The 21543-nt window shown below is 41.0% G+C and overlaps 1 protein-coding gene across 10 annotated transcripts in view; it reads left to right on the top strand.

Moving 5' to 3' along the window:
- Nucleotides 1-21543, top strand: part of GAS7 (growth arrest specific 7) — a 106245-nt gene that overhangs the window by 71413 nt on the left and 13289 nt on the right. For 7 of the 10 annotated variants that reach the window (XM_032448206.1, XM_032448209.1, XM_015879889.2 and 4 more), the window contains 6 exons: nt 781-896; nt 1064-1159; nt 10634-10708; nt 15104-15182; nt 18232-18360; nt 20256-20379. In XM_032448206.1, coding sequence (XP_032304097.1) covers nt 781-896; nt 1064-1159; nt 10634-10708; nt 15104-15182; nt 18232-18360; nt 20256-20379 — 619 coding nt within the window. Of the gene's footprint in view, nt 1-780; nt 897-1063; nt 1160-10633; nt 10709-15103; nt 15183-18231; nt 18361-20255; nt 20380-21220; nt 21361-21543 lie in introns of all 10 variants that reach the window. The other 3 variants (XM_015879888.1, XM_015879887.2, XR_001558836.2) reach the window with 2 other exon arrangements.

Below are 21543 nucleotides of genomic sequence, written 5' to 3'. Positions count from 1 at the left end.
AATGGCCATACATTCATTGTAAAGTCTCACTCTTTGATTATTTGTGGCATTTGTGACAGCAAAAGCTGTAGTCATTTTGGAGTGTTCTCTGGACATGTTAGAAGTGAGTGGGAAATTAAATTCTGAAATATAGAAAAGCAGAAATGGAATAGAAAAGAGGACGCAGTGTTGGTCCTTGCAGTAAATTTGAAGTCAGTGAGGGAGGGGATTAAAGGGATCACGTAGGAAGAATAAATGGAAGATGGGATAGACTGCATTAAGCTACCGAACAAGTTGCTGTTTTGCCCTGCTTTATGGACTGACTGTATATTTTTTTGTGTGCAGAATTTTACAGTCTATTACAGATTATTAAAGACTGCAGCATAGTCTTCTCCTTTCCTGCAGCAATTCCATTGTGCTGGCCCCAGGGTCCATTTTTTTCTTTGTAGGGTGTTGTTAGGGATCATGATTGCCAGAGCCAGTCCTGGGGATTTAGCATGTGTGAAAGGCTGAGAGCAAATGGAAAGGCAATACTGCCCCAGCAGTCTTTTGCTAGCTGAAGACAACCACACAACTTCTTTTTTAAGGGAGAAATGAGAGGGAATAAGAGTGTTTAAGAACCCTTAAGAACGGTTGAGGTGGGGGTGTGATGAACAGATTTGTTACAGGAGATGCTTTCTGCAACATGCTCTTCAAAAACTTCTTCAGTGTGGTCAGACTCCTTGGAGTCTGCTGCTGGGAGCTGTGTGTCTGCCTTTGATTCCCCTATATCATTTGGTTGAAATTCCTTTTTCATTTCAGGCTGATAAGAAGGATTCACAAGGGAACAATACGGTGTCAGGATTTGAAATTCTGCTTCAAAAGCAACTTAAAGGGAAACAAATGCAGAAAGAAATGGCAGAGTTCGTTCGAGAAAGGTAATCGGCACTTTGCTATCAAATTAACTGTTCTGGCCTGTATTTTTTGTTTTTCATGTATGAGCATTCCATGCACATAAATCACAGAATTTAAACTGTGTAAAAGATATGCTACTAATACTTGAAGTGCATTAAATACTTCCCTAATACCTGTCCACATTCTCCAGTTTTCTACAGCTATCACTAATGTCTCAGCTATCTCACTCATACTGCCCAGTATGCCCATTTAGATGGAGGGAATCCGGAAGTTTTAAGTTGCAGAGGTAAGGGAAAAACATAGGATATGGGAAAAACACAGATGTTTAGAAAGGTGTTTGGTTTTTTTTTTCCTGAAAAATATAAAAGCACTAGTGACAGCTTGTGTTTCTTCAGGGGTTGGTATCAAGAGTGCTATTTAACATTTTTGTCAGTGACAGCACCCTCAGCAAGTTTGCCAGTGATGAGTGGTACAGTCGACATCCTGGAGGGAAGGGCTGCTACTAGAGAGACCTTGATGGGCTTGAGGGTCCGTGTGAACCTCCTGAAGCTCCACAAGGCCAAGTGCAGGGTCATGCACCTGGCACGGGGTAGTCCCAAGCACAAGTATAGGCTGGACAATGAGTGGATAAAGAGCAGTCCTGGGAGGGGCTTAGGGTTGCTGGATGGTGGAAAAACTCAACAGAAGCTGGCAGAGTGTGCTTTCAGCCCAGAAAGCCAACTGTATTATGGGGTGCATTGAAAGAAGTGTGGCTAGCAGGTTGAGGGAAGATATTCATCTTTTCTAATGTGCTTTCATGAGACCCTGCTTTCAGTACTGTATTAGCTCTGGGGCAGCCAGCGTAAGGACAACATTGGTGTGTTGGGGTGGGTCCAGAGGAGGCCATGAAGATGATCAGAGATTTGGTGCACTTTTCCTATAAAGTCAGTCTGAGAGAGTTAGGGCTATTTAGCTTAGAAAATAAGAGGGTTCAGGGAGATCTTGTAGCAGCCTTCTAGTATTTAAATGGGGCCTTCTTGCATAGGAAAGCTGCAGATGGACTCTTTGCCAAAGGGTATAGTGTTAGGACAAGAAGTGGTGGTTTTAAACTACATGAGGGTAGTTTGAAATTAGGTATTAGGAAGAAATTCTTTACTGTGAGCATGAGAAGGCAGTGAAGCAGGATGCCTCATCCCTCAAAGTGTTCAAAGCTAGGTTGGATGGGACTTTGCACAACCTGGTCTAGTGGGAATTGTCCCTGTGGTATGGGTGATAGAACAAGAGCATCATTAAGGTCACTTCCAACCCAAATCATTCTACTAATGTTGGCATGGAACAACATAGGCACAACTTACTAGAAGCTGTATAAAAACATTACTTGGAATTCAGGCTGTGAATGGAGCTAAATTATACACACAGATATTTAGAGCGGACCTGAAATCATAAAGACAGATATTAATAGCAGAAAACGCCAGAACAGTATTAATTGTCCATTGCTCTACTAACATGGTAAGTGAACTGAGCACCAACCACACCATTGGTAGATACACAGTTCAATCAGGTATTAGAGATGGTGTGACATTAGTTATGAGTAATGTTACCATCATTTGAAATTTCTTGTCATGTGTCCAAAACAGTATAAGTCATCTTGAGGATGACTGTCAGAACATGAGAACAGCTCATAGGGAACAAATAATTAATCTCAAGGGAAGGTCAGATTGTGTTTATGCGTGTTCTGTCTTGGAGGCAGTTGAAGGAGCTGCTATCCTTAGTTATTGCCTCTCTGTTTGGGCTTCCTGCTGAGCTGATGTTGTCTTCCTGCTCCACTTCTACAGTCACAGCATTGTTGTACTGATGGTTCATTGCTGTGGAAGCAATGAACAAGGCAAGAAGCAGATGCAGACACTGAAGTTTGTGGAGTAGTTTGAGTGAGCAAAACGTGTAGGTAATTCCTCCGTCTTAGCTTTTTTTAATAACAGAGAGGTATGGCAGCAGCAGTAAATAGGGGTATGGCAACTATACAAAGTACATCATAGTCAATGAAGACAGCCTGATGTAGGAGGTACAGTGTGCCTGGCATCCATATTTGGTTCCTGTTGTCTTTGGTGTAAGATAGTCTTAGAGACAGTTGCCTGTATGATCCATGAATAAGTATGAGCTGTGGAAGCGGGCAGAGAAAAATAACAGCTGGCAAAGGAAAAATAAAATTGAGATATGGACATGCTAAGCTAGAAGATGGAAAGAAAGCAAGCAGAATCATGATGGAAATGGCCGGGGAAGGCACTCTGAATAAAACAGTGTAAAATGGAAATTTAACAGAAACAAAACAATGCAGAATTGAAGAGAAAGGCAGACTGGGCATGAAATGCAGGTAGGCTGGGCTGGAGTAAGGAGAGACCAGTTTTGATGCTGGGAAAAGGCATGTTTGTTCCACTACTGGAGAAGTTACTTGTTTCCTTTATTGGAAGAAGTAGGCATGTTGTGGAAGAAAAGACGGAAAAGATTCACTGTGTTCTGGCAACAAAGAAGGTTTTGTATCGAATTTGGAAAGGGTCTAGAGAGGAGCTACAAAAAGCTGAGTATATTTTTCTAATGTTTAGAACAAACGATTCAGGATTGCTGCATATGGCAAAGGAGGATGTACAGTTATACAATTATACAGTCAGTAGGTAAACAGAGGTTAAACAGATGTTTCATATGAAAGATTATTAATATGAACGATTATTATGATAGAACGATAATCTATGATAAATGAAAAATGCTCACTGATGTTGAAGGTTTGCAGTAAACTCCACAAAGGAGCAATCTCCAGAGAAAGAGATCCTGCCTTGGCAGTCAGTCCTTAAATGAGATCCGGGAGAGGTCGAGCCAAGCTCCACCCCTTCCGGTAGCACAGCTGAATTACCTTCACCTGTGCTCCCGCAGGTGACTCATTGCTTGCTTCAGGTGGTTAAATCAGAGGATCAGGCTGTGATCAACAGTTTTCCATACGTTACACCCCTTCACAGCGTGAACCAAAGATTAGGTGAGCTTTCTCGTATTACAGAGATCTGACACATCGCGATGCTTATACAATTTCCCATTGTGATGTATGTTGACACAATTTGAGCGATGACTGGTGAAGGTTCATGTTCTTCTGTGGGCCAGCGCTTGATTGGTGTTACTGGAGGCATGTAATCATGAGGTGCATGTCCATCTGTGTTTCATCAGTCCCATACAGGTCATTACTAGGTGTTGCACATGACATGGCAGCAACACTGGAATGCTTTAAGGATATTTTGTTCCTTCCGATGGTCCTGGAGACTCAGGGGGAGTAATGCAGATATGTCAAAGGTACCAGGAAGGAAAGGTCTGCCCTCCAGTGCAAGATGCAGGCTGTATTTCTATCCTAGGTCAATGCTTCAGGTTGTACCAGGTCATGCCCTGGCCACCAATACCACACCCTTTGGCCAGATATCTATGGCTGTATAACTATATCAGGCATCAAAGGAGGCGACTTGATCTGCCATGGGCATATGATAGGGGTCACTTTAGCAATGAAGATTGGAGTGTTGACCGCAATATCTGTAGTCCATGTACCTATTGCTGGAGGGACTACCAAGCCTCCCACTTTGAACAATCTTCCCCAAGGTGCAAGTAGGCCACACCACTTGGGTCCTACCTGCACTTTCCAAGGCCATTTTATTCTGTGTAAATTTTCAGGGGCAGGGAGCAGAAGATTATTTTCATTACCAATCTGGGGTCTTACCTGATTATCAGTGCCCATAATTTGGATCCTAAGCAGGGAGGCCCATATTATCTGTAGCATTTTCAGAGCACTAAGTCTGTCTTCTTGAGGTCTTTTGTTCAGGTCCCGCAGGGTTTCATAGAGTCTCTTTGTCTACCCCTGCAGAGGCTGGGAGTCTGTCTTCAGGGCAGCCTTGAGAATAACGTTATAATGTTCTGTGAGGCCTGCCCCTGTTGGATTATATGGCAGGTGGAATTGCTATTTGATGTTGTTTTCTTCTGCCCAGCGCTGTATCATTGCACCAATAAAATGGGTCCCTTAGTCACTTCCAATAACTTGAGGTGTCCCGTAGGCAGACATCAGTTTAGTAAGTGCCTTGATGGTAAAAACCTGATGTGCTTTTGGCACTAGATAGGCCTACAGTAGCCCATTTACAGTATTGACACAGGTCAGGGCATATCTTGCCCCCTCAGACTGAAGCAGGGGCCTGATGTAATCAACCTGCTGTTGTTGGAGAGGACTGTATCCTCTAGCAATGTGGGCTGTTGTTTCAGGCAACGATCTCAGTCTCATCTTAGAGCAAGCATCGCAGTCTTGGCATACCTGGGTAATGTCAGATAATTGTACGGGCAGCCCCCATGCTTTAACAGCTGCCCGCATTATGTCCAGCATGCCGTAGTTTCTGGTGTAACCAACAGGTGATGTTCTCAGACTGAATTCTCAATCTCATCAAACACAGGCCAGTGCGTTGGCTTCATCATTTCCCGGTGATTGTAGGGGTTGATGACCAGTGACATGGTAGACACCTACAGTCCTGTGTTTGACTGCATTCCATATGTCTAACCACATGTCTTTACCCCAGATTGGTTGGGTGTGGATAGTTCATTCCTGGGTGGCCCACTGTGAAATCCAAAGAGTGAGCCCCCAGTACACAGCCCAATGTTCAGGATACCATCACCGGGTTCCTTGGTTATAACCATCCACTCGGCTCACAATTCTGCCCATTGGCTGCTCTGACCATCCCCCTCATCAAACCGGATTGTCTCAGTGGAGGGATGATATGCTATCTCTCTCCACTTGCTCAGGTTGCCCTTGCTGGATCCATCTTTGTACAACGCATCTTAGGAATAGGATATTTTCCTTTCTGAACAGGAGTCTTTTCTGGTGGAGCAACCAATGTTTCTTTTGCTGCATAACTATGGTGCATCTCTGGGCCTAGGATCTTCTGTAATTCTTTCAGTGGTGATGAAGACAGACTACTTCTCTGGCTGAGAGAGGTGACAGATCATGCCACTGTTTGTGCTTCGGCCACCCCCCTCTTAGGAAGATGGGTCAGATCTTTTACCCACCCCTGAATTCCATAAGTGCAGTTGACAGGTCAGTACACTCTCTCCAGGTTTCTGTTGAAACCGTTGTACCAGATCCATTAGTTCTGTTGCTGTGTATGGTCAGGCAGTGACATGAAAATGTGTTTGGGCAGGGAGCCATTGATCAGGAGGCTCCCCTGCTGGTCTAGAATTCTTTTTGTTTTATGGATTATGATAGGATGGAGTTCCAAGGAATCTGTCGTAAGTGGCTCTTCTAAATCAGTTTTAGTAATTTTATTTTCTTGTTCAACCAGGTCCATTGTTTCAGAGATATGGTTGTTATCCATTGAAATATTATGGACCTGGGCCATTGGGGAATGTAAGGGTGGTCTTTTCCCTGTTAATATGCTAAGTTCTTGTTCTAACTTTTCAATACGATCTTTCAGTAATTGATTTTCATTTCTCTGATTGATTCATTTCTCTGATTTCTGCCTGATTTAAGGCTGTGCCACTGTAGAGGCAGCTAATTGCCATTCTTTTGTAATCAAATTATCCTTATCCTTGAAAATATTCTGTCATGAGGAATGGGGAAATATTCCCCATAACTCACAGGGGACCCCACTTTTCAACTATAGCGGACAGCTGATAATAGAGAGAACCCATAAATCCTGGGATCTGCCCAGGAATCATTTTGTCTAAGGGGTGATGTTCTCCCCCAAACCATTTATAAATACCCCACAAAAAAGACATTATGTCTGTTTGGCCTGCCTGGCTCACCAAATGTACAGTTATACAATTATACAGTTGATAGAGAGTTATACAGAAGTTAAACAGATGTTTTGTATGAAAGATTATCATGATCGAAAAATAATCTATGATAAATAGAAAATACTCACCAATGTTGAAGGTTCAGAGTAAACTCCACAAAGGAACAACCTCCACAGAAAGAGATTCTGCCTTAGTGGCAGTCAGTCCTTAAGTGAGATTTGGGAGAGGTCGAGCCAAGCTCCACCCCTTCTGGTAGCACAGTTGTATTACCTTCACCTTCTCCTGCAACTGACTCATTGCTTGCCTCAGGTGGTTAATCAGAGGATCAGGCTGTGATCAGCGGTTTCCCATACAGAGGAGAATGGCTGAAAAGGAGGTGAGAGCTCAGGCCTTCAGGGAAGTCTTTATTTCAGATTATTTAACTACAAGAAATGAAACATAAGAAGGGTAATGGCTGTACACTCTGTTACAGGTCTTTGTAGCCTAGAAACTTCACTCTCAGCATACCAGCATTCAGGGCTTAGGAGAAGACCGTCAGAGCCTTTATCCTTCCAGCTTCTGTGTAGGGATTACCAAAACCAGAGTTGGCATGAGGTTTGCCTTGTTCAGCAGGTATTTGTAAAACTAATTTCCACTGTTTGTCTAATCCTTACAAATCTCTCTGCTTTTTCGACAGTGGTAGTGTTTTACAGCAGAGACTTCTGCAGTGCACTTATGTGCCACAGAAAGTAATTCTGTTGTCTGATAATTTTTAATCTCAAGTGATAGTGTAAAAAGACTCCTAGCCACTGTCTTCACACAAGTGACAGTTGTTTAGGTGTCTGTCAGGTGTCCTCTGTCACCTCTTCCCTGTGTTCTCTGTGTTGTCATGATCTATTTCATTTTTCCCTACATGATGGTCACATCAGATCATCTTTACCTCCTGTTGTAGCTCACTAGATTTTCTTTATCTGTTATAGGATGCCATGACTGGAACTCTTAACTATTTGAATGTGTACACACAATGTACTTTAAAAAAAAAAAAAAAAGACAGAATAGGAAATAAACATCCGAAGAGCAACTAGAACAAATAAAAATTAAGACAGTACACATAAAATGTGCTCAGAAACTGATGCTTCTCACTACCCAGGGAGTGAAATATTTTGTTTTCAAACAAGTTAGTGGAAACAAGAAATTTTTTATCTGTGTGAAGCTGAAATAATTGCAAATCAGTCTGTGATTTCCTGGAGGTTGTCAGACTGATCTAAGGACTCTTGTATATCTGGTGTGTTGGTGTTTCAAGATAATCACAGATGAGTATTTGCAGGGTAGGCAAATTGGGCAAGGCCAGGAAACAATTTTTTTCTCATTTTTGAGGTATACCTTTGTCTTGCTGTTTTCTTCCACTGAACCTAATGTCTTTAAGGTCTTTTTGCCAAAGGTTGGAGTGGGGGCCAATTCTGTCTTAAAGAACTTCTGACTCCAGTAACATGCTCTTTCCCCTTGCCTTCTTAGTAGTGTCTAATTCCTAATTATATATTTGTTTGTATCCTGAGACTTCAGTCCTGCATTTAGTTTGACTGTACAATTACACTTTCCTTTTTCATACAAATGAATTGTTTGTTGTGCTTGGGAGGAGTATTAAATACATTTTGGGTAGTTGGTATGCTTGTTGTAGGCTATAACTCACTCGTGTTTCAGTACAAAGTTTGGAGATTCAGAAGGTACTTCCCTCTCTGCCCCAAGTGAGATTGGTGGAACTTCTGCAGGCTTTACTTTTCTCAGTTCTGATCTGTTGTCCTTTCCAGACTCCGTGGGAAGAATTTCTTAGACAGTAGACATTTAGCAGGAGCTGGATGCCATTCATCTTGCTTGCAGATATTCTCTGGCACGTTGTAAGAGGATTTTTTTATTCCTGGCACAAAGGAAATTATGTTGGTGGGGTGGAGTGAACGTGAGTTGCTGGCTAGAACTGTGCTGCTGGGAACCAGGCTCACAGATCAACTGATGTGGAAACTAGGTCATTCCTGTGAATCCTTCCAACACTTAAAGTGGGCCTACACAAAAGCTGGAGAGGGACTCTTCATCAGGGAGTATAGCAATAGTACAGGGGATAATGGCTTTGAACTACAAAGGGGTGGATTTAGATGAGATATTAGAAAGAAATTCTTTACAGAAGATGGTGAGGCAGTGGCACAAGTGAAACTGGATGCCTCATCCTCAGAAGTGTTTAGAGCCAGGCTGGATCGGATAGTACAAGTTCCATCCCCCTGGCAGGAACACCTCTCACTAGACCCAGTTGCTTGATCTGGTGGTCTTTTAAGGGCTTTTCCAATCCAAATCATTTTATGATTTGATGCAAAATTATCCATATAAGTATGCTTTCTTTTGTCATATGTTCTAAATTGATGTGAGAATAGTGCTTGCAGATCGTGGTGTGGGTAAGGGAAGACAAGAGGTGTTGAGGCTGAATTAGCATGGTGCTGCTGGTCACCCTGGCTTTTTCTGCTGGTTCTGAGGTCAGACCAGTGACCTACAGATGGGGACCAAGGTGTGGACAGTCAGCAACTTGATTATTGACCAGACCTGTAAACTGACACCTCTTTGTGGCAGAGGTGATATCTGAGTAGTGTTCTTGTAGAATTGGCATTGAGCTGGCTGGTTTTGTACTCAGAGAATGGAGGGAAAGAGAACTCACTGTGCTGGGTGAGGTTGGTAGTTGCGCTCTGCTGTTCTGCTGCAAAAAGCTGGGTATCACCTTGATCTCAGCCAGCTGCATCTCAAAGTAACATCTACACCGTATTTTCACCAGCCCAGAATATTAGGCATATCTTAGCTAGTCAGAAGGACCCTTTTATCTTGAATGCATCACACATGGCAGTGTGTATTCAGCTAGCTACTGCAAACTGGTATGCCAGAAATATCCCACCTTCTGTCTTACTTTTCTTCTGTGTATAGCTCAGCACAGAATCAGGAGCTGCTTCAATTGGGTGGCACACTTCTCTTTGTCAGAGGTGCTAATCTGAGCAAACTTGATTGAAAATCGGCAAAGCAGTTGTCCTCCATAGTCAGGAGAACTTCGCAAATGTTTGGCTAGGAGAAAATAATCAGTAGAGCTGGAGTTTAGCTTCAAGCATCATTCATGTCACCTCTGAACCACTAGCTAGCTGTTCCTCCCCTCCTTGTAAGAACTTACCCCCACCACCTTGCTTAATGTTTCTTCTCCTGCGGCCATTTCTACAGCTATCCTGTGCCAACACTCTTCCTCCCCACCAATGCTGGCAAGTTCAGCTGTTACTGAAATGGTGCTGCCAGGTGAATGTAGGCAAGGTACTAGGATCCTGCTTCAGCACTGGATGCGTAGGTGAGCTGCCCTCCTGCACATGGGTTGCAGAAGCCTCTGCCACGTATTCATGAACTTTGTCATTTGTAACAGCAATTAGGAAGCATTTGATGTCACTAGTAAAGCTGCAATCCAGCAACCCAGATTCAGGTACCATGGCAAACATGGAGAAGCCATTTATGTACTGGATACTTGATAACATGTCTCCACTTGATTTCCTCCTCTTTAGTCAGATGGAGTTGATCTTTTTCACTTGCTGTTGGTTATTTTTCTAAACTCTTCCTTATCTTTGTTTTAAAGATGTGTGACTTCATGTTTAACAGCTCCTTGAGCCATATATGTTTTGAGTGAGCTCAGCTTTGCAGACAGTTCATGTTGTACCATGGAAACACTTTGTCCTTGTTATTTGTACACCAGAACTGTAGTTTTTTCTAACTTCCTGCTCTCCTGCATGTATCTGTGTTCTTGCTACTGCATTTTAGCATATGGAAGGGAGAGAAAGATCTTGAAACTGGTGCCAACCACTGAAGATTGGAAGGAAGAATCCTGTGGCAAGATCCCTTTTAATACAGAGATTTTCCTTAAACTATGTGTGTGGGTTTCTGGGTTAATGCTGATTTACTGCTGTCTTTCTATTTTCTCTATGTGTATGTTTAGGATAAAGATTGAGGAGGAATATGCTAAGAACCTGTCCAAACTGTCTCAGAATTCCTTGGCTGCTCAGGAAGAAGGGTAAGTTTGTCTCTCTGACTTTAGCAGTAGGCAAGAATTTTTAATGTTAAAGTCGTTCCTCCCACACAGATACAGGCATTCTTCCTGAGCTCTTCCATTCACTAGAGGTTTATTTAGCTTAGCATTTTGAGAGTACTGGGAAAGACAGAATTGGTGTGGAATGTTTTTATTTTGAAGGTATTTGTGGTAAATTTTTAGCAATACCTATATAAAACCTTGCATTTCTAATGATGTGTTTAATGCTATCCTTGTTGGGACGAGCACTACATCCCCTAGGGATTAGCATGTATGCATACTAAATTACTTTGAATATGGAGCAATGTATAGAATAAATATGCTGCTGAAAGCATATTCACTGCTGGAAAGGGGGGGATCAAAGAGGCCTTGCTGCGGAGCACAGCTGTTCATTTTCCTGGCATTGGGATGTCCCTGACACCAGTGCTTTCTGCCTTAACAAAGACTGCATAACAAACCACAGCAGCAACACATCAAAAATTATCAAGAAGATAATAAGCAATATACTTTGACTAAACTACAATTCTTTAGTAATAGTGAATTTATAGAATTCCTGAAGGCTTAAAAATAATTAGCTGTCTATTCCAATGCAAACCACCTAAGCACTGAAATTTGAGGCTGGAAATCACAGTATGACTTAGGTTGCAAGGGACCTTACAGCCTACTGAGCTCCAGCTTGGGCTGGTTGTCACCCACTAGGTCAAGCTGCCTGGCCTTGAATATGTCCCAGGATGGGGCACCCACACCTCTCTGGGCAGCCTGTGCCATTGCCTCACCACCCTCATAGTAAAGAATTTCTTCCTAATATCTGATTTCAGTTTCTACTCTCCTAGTTTAAAACTGCCCTTCCTTGTCCAATCACTATGACCAAATGACTGTCCTCACCCTAGCTCTGACACTTCTAATAGAAACTCTGCTTCTAATAGACAAGAGGTGAGCCTTTTGTTAATTAATTTTCTAAGCATCTTAAATCCAGGTTTCAGCTGGGACAGAGTTGATTTTCTTCATAGAGTCTGATATTATGTTGTGCTCTTGCTTCAGGAGAAAAACAGTGTTGACAACAGCAGTGTTTTAGTTTTTGGCAGATTTTCTCAATGTCTTGCCAGTGGTAGGCCTAGGGGGCACAAGGAGCTGAGAAAAGATAGAAACAGGACAGCTGGCCTAAACTGACCAAATGACATCATGTGAACACTATAAAACTGTGGGGGGTTGAATAGGGGAAGTCAGCTAGTGCCTGGGGGCTGGCTGGACATTGGTCCACAAATGGTGTGCGAGTATGTTAAGCATCACTTGTTTTTGTACATATATATATATATATATATATATATATATATATATATGTATGTATATGTAAATATTATTATTTTCCCACCGTGCTTGAGAGGGCTCAACTCATTGCAGCACTGTTAGGAGTTTACAGACTGTTATTTTAAATTACAGATGATGGGGAATTTTTAATGCTACTAGGAATGGGTAAGTCTTTGAAAAGGAGGTGGGGGAGAGAGAGAAGGAGCTGTGAAATTGTAGATCAGTCAGCTTTATATAACCTTGAGAAAGTGATGGAACAAGCAGTCAAGCTTTTAGAAGCACTTAGTGGAAAACAAAGTGATGAGCAATTATTGTGGATGAATACAGAAACAATGATGTCAAACAACTCAAATCCCTCCAGTATGAGAAAAACAGACCATGTGGAAGAAGGAATCAGCATCACAGCCGTTAATTCAGTGTAGCTTTTGACAATGGGAGATTCTTGTAGACAGGCAAGAAAAATGGGCAAAAGGATGATGTTCAAAACTAGATAAGTGTGCCCCGGTGGCGCAGTGGTAGGAATGTCGCTTTGCAACACCGGGGCCCCGGTTCGAATCCCCCCTGTGGTGCAAGTGGTAGAAGTGCTGCTCTGCTAAACACGAGGCTCGAATCCCAGGGGTTGGACTCAGTGATCTCTAAGGTCCCTTCCAACCCGCACGAGACTATGATACTATGATAAGAAATCATACTTACCACTTACCTATGTGAGTAGCCATGGACTGAGAGTCCACAAACCTTTTTTCAAATCTAGTTGCATTTTTTTCCCCAGTATATTCATTAATAATCTGTGATTGAAAAAAGAATGCGTTTATTGAAATCAGAGATGAGGCTGACATGTAAAATTTGTAGAAAAGACTGCATTTCAGAGTGATTTTGGTAAACTAGAGGAATGAGCTGAAAAAAAATTGAAATTCATTTCAGTAAGGAAAAAGTACCAGGTTTTATGCTTCCACAAGGATGTGAAGGATACAGTTACATAACAGTTTGTGGGAGAAGGATCTGTTTATAGTGAATCACAAGCTTATTCATCAACAACTTCATGCTGTTGACTAAAAAAGCAGTTGTATTGAGGTCTGCAGAAGAAAGAGTGTCTTATACAAGATAGTCTGCGACCAGTTTAGCAACTGGAAGATGATGTAGCTTTTGTTATGACACATAGGAATCTAGGCTATTGGAGAGGGTCTAGTGAAGGCATGTCCAACCTGTGGGCCCCATGCAACCCTGGGCAGATAGTCATGCAGCCTCATAAGATCATGAATTTTTAGCATTATCATGTAATTTTTAGCAATATTTTTCATTAGTCAGTAGCTCAAGCACAGACAGTAGGTGACATTGGAACTCTGTGCAACGGAGGGCACAGTACAGGGCTAACCCACCTCTGGGGCCTGCCACACACACACAGTCTGATTGAGACCCATGTGTTGTACACTTTACATTATCATGAAAGCTGTGAATTTCGTGGAGTTCAGTGGACTGAGTCATTACCAATCTCAGGAATTCCTTAGAAGTGCAGGTGCCGATTGTGAGGTCATCATTTCCTCTTCTGAAGGAAGGTGGCACTGTTGAGGTGAAAAGGATTTTATCATTTGTAAAATGAAACCAAATCAGTTATGAAATCAGAAGGAGAACTTGTGCTGAAACTTGAAGGTGAAGAACGGCTCACAGATTCAGCTTTCTAAACTCATGTCTTCATGATGGAAATCAACTTTTCTGTACTACATTTCAAAACATGACAACGGTCAAAATGAAACTTAAGTTACAGCAAGCTGAAGTTAAGAAAAAACATTTCATACATTTTCATACATTGGCTAATGACTGTTCACAATCATATGAACAGCAAAAAAATTGCAGCATTGCTTACATGTCAGATTTGATCATGACTCTTTGTTGGACTATATAAGATCTGTCTTCCCAGAGAAAGATATCTCTTACTTCACAATCACACCATGTTCATATCATCACTTCTGTAAAATCGTAGAAAACCATAGAATCACTAGAGTTGGAAAGGACCTTTAGGTGTCGTCTAGTCCAACTCTCCTGCAATGAACAGAGACACCTACAGCTCGATCAGGTGCTCAAAGTCTGGTCCTGCCTAACCTTGAATGTCTCCAAGGACTGGGCATCCACCACATCTCTGGGCAACCTCTGCCAGCACCTCACCACACTTGTTATAAACAACCTTTCTCCTTATATCCAATCTAAATCTCCCCTCATACAGTCTTTTGGCAGTGCATGCATTTGTGAACAGCTGTTTTCAGGAAGAGTAAAATTAGATTAAAGAAAAATCTTCGATAGGCATCTTCAGAACTCATTAAGATTTCAGCCACTTCCATCAAACCAGACTGATGCATTAGGCTCACAAAAGCAAGGTCAAATATCCTACTGTTTTTTTAGTTCTGTTGCCTTCTTTTTTATGTTTTAATGAAAAATATCAAAAGAATTAGTTACTTATATACAGTAACTATGCTATATATTTTGTATGTGGCAAAGACAATCTTCACTCATGGTGGCCCAGGCAAACCAGAAGGTTGGACGCCCGTGGTATAGAGGATTGTACCTAAAGTTATATTGTCTGGAAAATAGCTTGTCTGAAAGAAAAAGAAGGTGAGAGAAAGGACCTGACATTTTTCAAATACTTAATGACTTCTGCACAGAGAATAATTTGCTCACTGACTCTAGTGTTTAATGCAGAAGTGGTAAAGGAAAAAATGCACTTCTGAAGATCTATTTTAATTGTAAAAAAGAAAAAAAAAAGTTGGATAAATATGTGCTTAAAACTATAAGGATAAGATAGAAGAGTATCTGTCTTAAGGGCACTGTGGAATCTCTGCAACTGGAGGTGATCATGAACAGTTTTTTCAGAGAACTGCCACATACAGTGCAAATGTGATTAATTATTCCTTGGTCACAGAGACCAGTTGTCTTTGCAGATTTCTGCTGTCACTGTTCCATGATTTTGCAGAGCATGGTTTGTTACAAGTCTTTTTCATTTCATATGAATCTGCCTGATGAATCTTGATGTAAGGATGTTCAGAAAACTGCACTGATCATTGCTATGCCATGTTTTTTCAGCACACTGGGAGAGGCTTGGGCTCAGCTGAAGAAGAGTCTTGCTGATGAAGCAGAGGTTCATCTCAAATTTTCTTCTAAGGTAAATAGTTTGTTTTCCCTGTTGCAAAAATCTTTGCCCTCTAGTTGATCAGTTAACTCCAGCTTGTACAGATTACTTCTCTAGAGGAAGAAACAAAAATAATACTACTTGGTTTCTCACTAAGAACCTATACCTGCCTGCAAGGAAGAGAACCAGGACTAGTTCATATTGTTAGCCTTTCTGAAAAGGGCACTGGGAACTTACATTGTATTACTTTGTATAACTCAGATCTTCTCTCAAGTGATGCCCAAGGAGACTTCTTGTACAAATTATTGTCTGTACAATTTATTTGTACAGATCTGTTTTTTCCCACCAGATGTGTTTGATATATGCTTGCATCCTGTTAAATTGTGTTAACGTCTGTGGGTGATCGAGTTCAATATAGATGCAAATATCTAAGTACAGTGGCTATGTTCTGAAAGAAGAAAATTGTAGCTCTGCAGTAAGTGATTATGCAGAGGTTACTCAGGCAACCAGCTGCTGCCCTGGTAACCCACTGCTCTGCTTCAAACTTCTACTTCAAGGTTGTAATTAGTGAAATGCTTTTTGCTCCCTATTGGTCTCCCAAATTGATCTCCAATGTGAGGAAGTGCACCCTGAGTGACATGTAAACGTAGTCAAGCAGTGAATAGGACTCTTTTATTGTTTTACTGCTCCTTAAATCCTGCACAGAAGCTCCTGTAGCATCCTCTGAACTCAACACTGATCCTTAACCTGCTTTTTCCTAAGTTCAGCTTTCTTTTATTAACAGGGAATTTTTTAAGATACTGATTATTGCTGTTATGTTCAGGAAAAAAAATTCTTAGAAGTGGTAATTGCATTTCTCATTGATAAACAAAATCCAACAATGCTGGCACAATGCAGGGCACACCAAGAGTAATGAAAAGTAAACCTGACAATGCAGATACTTCACAGTGCTGTTACATGAGAAGGGATTGCAGATACACTGGAGATGGTGACAGTGCTCTTGGGGAATTCAGAAAGTGTCGTGTTATTGCATTAGTGATATGTGTAGAGACTGGAATGGCAACTGTAGATACATGCACACATGAAGGCTGTCATGGGATTGAAGCACTTCTCCAGCTGATTATCTCTCACTGAACTCCAGAAGTGAGTTCTGCTCTGGAAGAGAAGATATGCATGTACTGTAGTTTAAGTAATGGTGGACTGATCTGGTTGTGATAGTATTTTACCAGCCATTCTGGAAATAGTGCTGATAGATCAGATAACTGTTGTCACTGAAAAGTCTTCTCTAATGTCCAGCATACAAAAATGGAGAAAGTTGACTTGCTTGCATTTTGAGCCTCTTGATGATTTCCCATTGTTTTGGAGATCTCAAATTTTTCCGACCTCATTATTAAATACATATAATAAATACCTTAACTTTCTGTTGGTCAAGGACCATTACCACTGAAATTTCTTCTGTTTAATTCCAGATGAGTCAGATTTCTGTCTTTCTTACCTAGGATGATGGACTTGTCTTGAATTGTTTGCTCAGGTTAACTCATTTATTGATGGAGGGATCTGAAGGGCTCTCTGACTGTTCAGCAAATTCAAACTCAGTTGCATGCAGACATCTCTATCAGTTATAATATGCTGCATCTTCAGTTGCCATTGAAGCCATGCAGAACTTCTCTCTGTGACAGTTCATATTTTCATTGAGCAGTGGAAATGCTACTGACACCGATATACATTTGTACCTCAGGTACTGAACTTTTAGTACTGTGCTGGACCACAAAGCTCTGAACAGATCTTTATTAGCTTATCTGGGGTCATCATGACTAGAGGGTCATAAAAATACTGTCTGGAGTTTTCTAGTCCAAATTCCCACTGGGAGCAAGATTATTATCTGCAGTGGATTAAGTCAGCTACGTCTTTGTCTGGCAAAATCTTGCACAAGGATAGAAATTTCACAACCTCTCTGTTTAGCCTATAACATTTTTCCACTACAATTCTTGTAATACTTTTTTAAAAATATATTCTATCTGAACATTCCAAAGATAGAATTTGTGGTCATTATCTGTTGTGATATTGCCTGGTCCTATGAAGAATTTGGCTCCCTGACTTTCAAGCAGTTGTAGGCAATATTAGATCATCTTGGTACTATTCTCCAGCTGCCTTATCAACTTCAGCTATATTAACTTCACTAGGAAGTGCTGTGTGGCCTATCTCTGTAGCATCTCTCTGTCAAAAGGCTGTATTGAACTCAAATGAAGTGTCTTTTTCCATTAATAATGGTTCTACAGGAAAGGAAAAAAAAAATAATACTTGGTTTTAAGGACTGTTTAATATCACTCCGCTGTGGGCCATGAGAGGTGACGGAGGACTAAGCAGAGCCCAGAACATGCACTGTAAGAACAGTAGAAAACAAGTAATGGGTTGCTTCTGGGAAGGTGAAATGTCTTTCATATATATATATATATATATGAGAAAGTTACAGAGCAATGGGATATCTGTCAGAATTATTACTGACTGTAAAGTCTGGACTGTAAGAGGTAAGTACTTGCAATCACACATGTGGTCTTAGTGGTTCTTTCCTGAGTCCATTTCACAGTGGTTTTCTTAGCATTATTTGAAGACTTACTTCTCCTTAGGCTCCCTTACATCTAGCAGAAATAAATAAAATGGGCCCTTTTCCCAGTGCATACAGACACATAACCTTGGTGTGTTCAGTCCCTTCACTGCAGTTGCAGGTTTAGCAACTTAGTTGTGTTCTTTTGGGTGGTAGATTGTATCAGTTAGGTCAGAATTGGAGCAGTGCAATTAGTTCTATAATTATTGCCTGAAGTTTTATTTAAAAGAGAAATAGGAAGACAAAATGTATGCCTTTCTACTTCCCTCAGTGAATATTCCCTTAGCAGAACTGTCCTATGAGGAAGTGATGTTTGTAGTAGCATCACTCAGGGCTAACTTGGGCAAGAGAAATGTTGCAGTATAATACTGCCTGTGTCTGCAGTGTTTGTATTGCTTACTCTGTCTTGATCTCTGATCAGTAGAAAAGCCAGGAATTCATTCTTCATTAATACCATTTTCCCTTTTTTTTAATCAGCTTCAGAGCGAAGTAGAGAAGCCCCTGCTCAACTTCAGAGAGAACTTTAAGAAGGACATGAAGAAGTGTGACCACCATATTGCAGACTTAAGGAAGCAACTGGCCAGCCGCTATGCAGCAGTTGAAAAGGTGGGAGTGGAGAACAAACTGGAGAGTTTGAGATGTTGCTGTCTGGAACACAAGAACTGCCCCTTGAAAAGTTTCTGTTCTATTAGCCACAGATATTTCTGCTGAGTACTTTCTGCTATTGGTTATGCTTTATTGGGCTCCAGGTGTGGTTTGGTGCTTAGCTGAACTTTGGAAAGCTGGGAACTGCAGCCAGTGCTCCTGTGTTACTGCTGAGCTAGATTTTTTTTGTATCTTTTCTTTTCCAGTTTGGGATAACTTATTTCTGATGCATTTGATAGAAACACTCTTAGCTCATGTGCATCCAGAAGTCAAATGTATTTCCCTCAAAATCTAAGAGACACTGCATTATAACAGCAAAGGCCAAAGACTCATTCACTTCAGTATCCTCTTATATAAAGGAAGCAGATGGCCAAGAAAGTTATCTCAAACTTGGCACAGCAGTTTGTTAACACTCTCTTAGTACCAATTTTCTGTGTTGCTGCAAAAAGCAGCACCCTCGTTTCAGGTGCTGTTTTAACATATGCATCCAGTAGGTAGCTGAGGTCATGATTATAAAGCTTTGCCTATGAAAAGAGCTCCCTTGTGAGTAGCTGTTGGGAAGTAGGCTCAGCTGCCAAGTTGTGTTGTTCTTTGTTGCCATATCCTCACTCAGCATTCTCTTGGGTATGAGCTGGAAAGGAAAATACATAACTCAGTTAACCCAGGAGGTTGTGTGGACTTCGTTAATGATCAGAGTGCATTTGAGAAAGTTTGCTCAATGGCAAAATTGTGGCAGGTGGACAAGATTATTAGAGTGTATATATTCAGAGAAAGCACTTTTCTTTGCAGTCTTAAGAAGGGGTGTTGAAAAAGATGAATCAGAAGAAGTAGACTAAAGAATGGTAAAGAAAAAAAAAAAAGCGGCATCTGCAGTTTGCTGTATTAAGCACATCACTTCTCACCACATTGCTTTCCTGCAGCTCCCTCTTGTGACCTTCCAAACTAAGCCTAAGCCTACTATCTTTAACACTGAAATAAAAAATTCAGGCAGTGCTTTTTGAGAACATAAGTTACTCTCAGGTGTGATGTGGGAAAACTGCAAGGCAATAACAAATCTAATAGTCCAAATTTAGTTTTTGGCACTCTAACCTGAGAGATAAGAGTATGACCTATTTTGTAACAGGTGGAACAGTTGGAGCAGAACAAGTTTTCCTTATGTATTTAGGTAACTTCAGCAAAGTAGGAGACGACTTACATTGGTATTTCTGATTATTTGTTCAGACAATTTGCTGATTTGCCTGTATAGTTTAAGTAATCATACTGATAAATGAAGTCTTAAAACCTTACAGAAGTTTAAGGGAATTTAACTAATAAGTTGTAAATAGGTCTCAGGTTTTTGATTTCTATGTTATGAACTGCTGTTGTCAGTGACCTGAATTAGTTTTTCTAAATAAGTGTAAAATTTCCTATTGTTAAAGTTGCTGATAAATGTATATTGAAATTAGAAAGTAGTTGAAAATAAATTCTATAATGTAGTTGAAATTCTTCGATTTGTACTGAAAAAAGCATTCTTAAGAGGTATCTGGTTAAGAGATTTGAAAGAAGCTTCAGCTCCTTTTTGTTCCAGAAGGAGTGAGAAAGTTATAAGGAACGTTACAGTCTGATGATGTCTTTGGTACAGTAAGGCAGGTAGACCTGAGAGTCCAGATGATTTTGCAGTTTTGTCAGTGAAAAATTCTGTATGGTGGTAGGACCCTTCCTTGAACACTATTACGATGTCCTAGGAACTTGAATGCTAGTTAGAACCCAGCTTTATGCAGAATCCCTGGCTTCTTACTGACACATGTATGAAAAAGTGGCTGAAAGCAGCTGGAAGCTCTTTTCATGTAAAAAATATGATCTTTAATTACTCCAAGGCCCGGAAGGCTTTGACAGAGAGACAGAAGGATCTGGAAATGAAAACACAGCAGCTGGAGGTGAAGCTCAGCAACAAGACAGAAGAAGAAATTAAAAAGGCAAGGCGAAAGTCTACTCAGGCAGGTGAGTACCTTCAGTTGTGAGCCAGTGGGAGGTAAGTGCAGCGGTGGGAACCAGATGGGATATTGTGGCATGGATAACTGGGATATAACTGCCCATCCATCCATCTGCGTGTTTCTTGCTTTTATAACACTGCAGCAATGAAATCTAACTGAATCTTAGAATCATTTGAGTTGGAAGGGACCATTAAAGGTCATCTAGTCCAGATCTCCTTCAGTGAACCCTGGAAGCGGATAATTCTTCTCAAAGAAAAAAAAATAAAGCCAGTTTTTTCTAATATGACATCAGGAAATGATTGATAATTTTGCTAACTGAACTAAATGGAGAGTGTTTTGTAGAATTGTACTTGTGTTTTGTAAAGTTGTGTTAAGATGACAGTGTTTGTGAAACTTTAGGAGTTAAAAGAAATTTGTCATAGACTGAAGGATCTTTGAAATGTGATTCGTGTCCACTTTTAGTCAGTGTAGTTTGCCTGCTTACATGCTTTAGTTTTCAGACAGAAACACTTATGTTGTGCTTTGATGTTGGTCATGCTAACAAAATGCTTGTCTCCTATCTGAGCCCTCTGTTTTTAAGTTCCTTAAGGTTTTCAAAATATGCCTGTAACTCAGATTGTACTTAGTTCAGCTGAAAAGTCTGCTAGCACAAGACCACTGCCAGTCATGCAGCAGGCTGGTGCTTGCACAGAACGCAGCAGATATATGGTTTAGGCTCTCTGAGATCAGAGATGTAAACACACAGCTCCCCAACCACAAAGAAGTGTAAGCAAACTATGGGTGTTCTGGGGTAAGATTACTCTGCTTCAACTTCAACTCCTGTTGAAGCTGTGTTACTGTGCAACCAGGAAGGCAAGTTTTATGGGTCCAGAGGAAGAACAAGAAAGAAGGAGCCTGATTCCACCTATCAGCTAGGGCATCTAGAGCAGCAAGGAGTCCGGGGCTTTCCTTGGTGTGATTATGGATCTGCAAATTCACACTTTTTCAGGTATGCTCAAATACTCTACCAAAGTGTTTTTAGCCCCTGGAGATCTCAGAGGAGCTTACTGCAGACTTCCTCTCTACACATCACATGTGAGTGATGAAGGCAGCATGACCCACCCACACTATATGATTTTTTTTTCTCAGTTTCTGGCTGAAACAGTGCTGTTTACAGCTCAAACTAAGTGCA

The sequence above is a fragment of the Coturnix japonica genome, chromosome 18 (genome assembly GCF_001577835.2).
Source record: "Coturnix japonica isolate 7356 chromosome 18, Coturnix japonica 2.1, whole genome shotgun sequence".
NCBI lineage: Eukaryota > Metazoa > Chordata > Aves > Galliformes > Phasianidae > Coturnix > Coturnix japonica.
The sequence above is the reverse complement of the archived record's forward strand: the minus strand, read 5'-3'. Positions and strand labels throughout refer to the sequence as shown.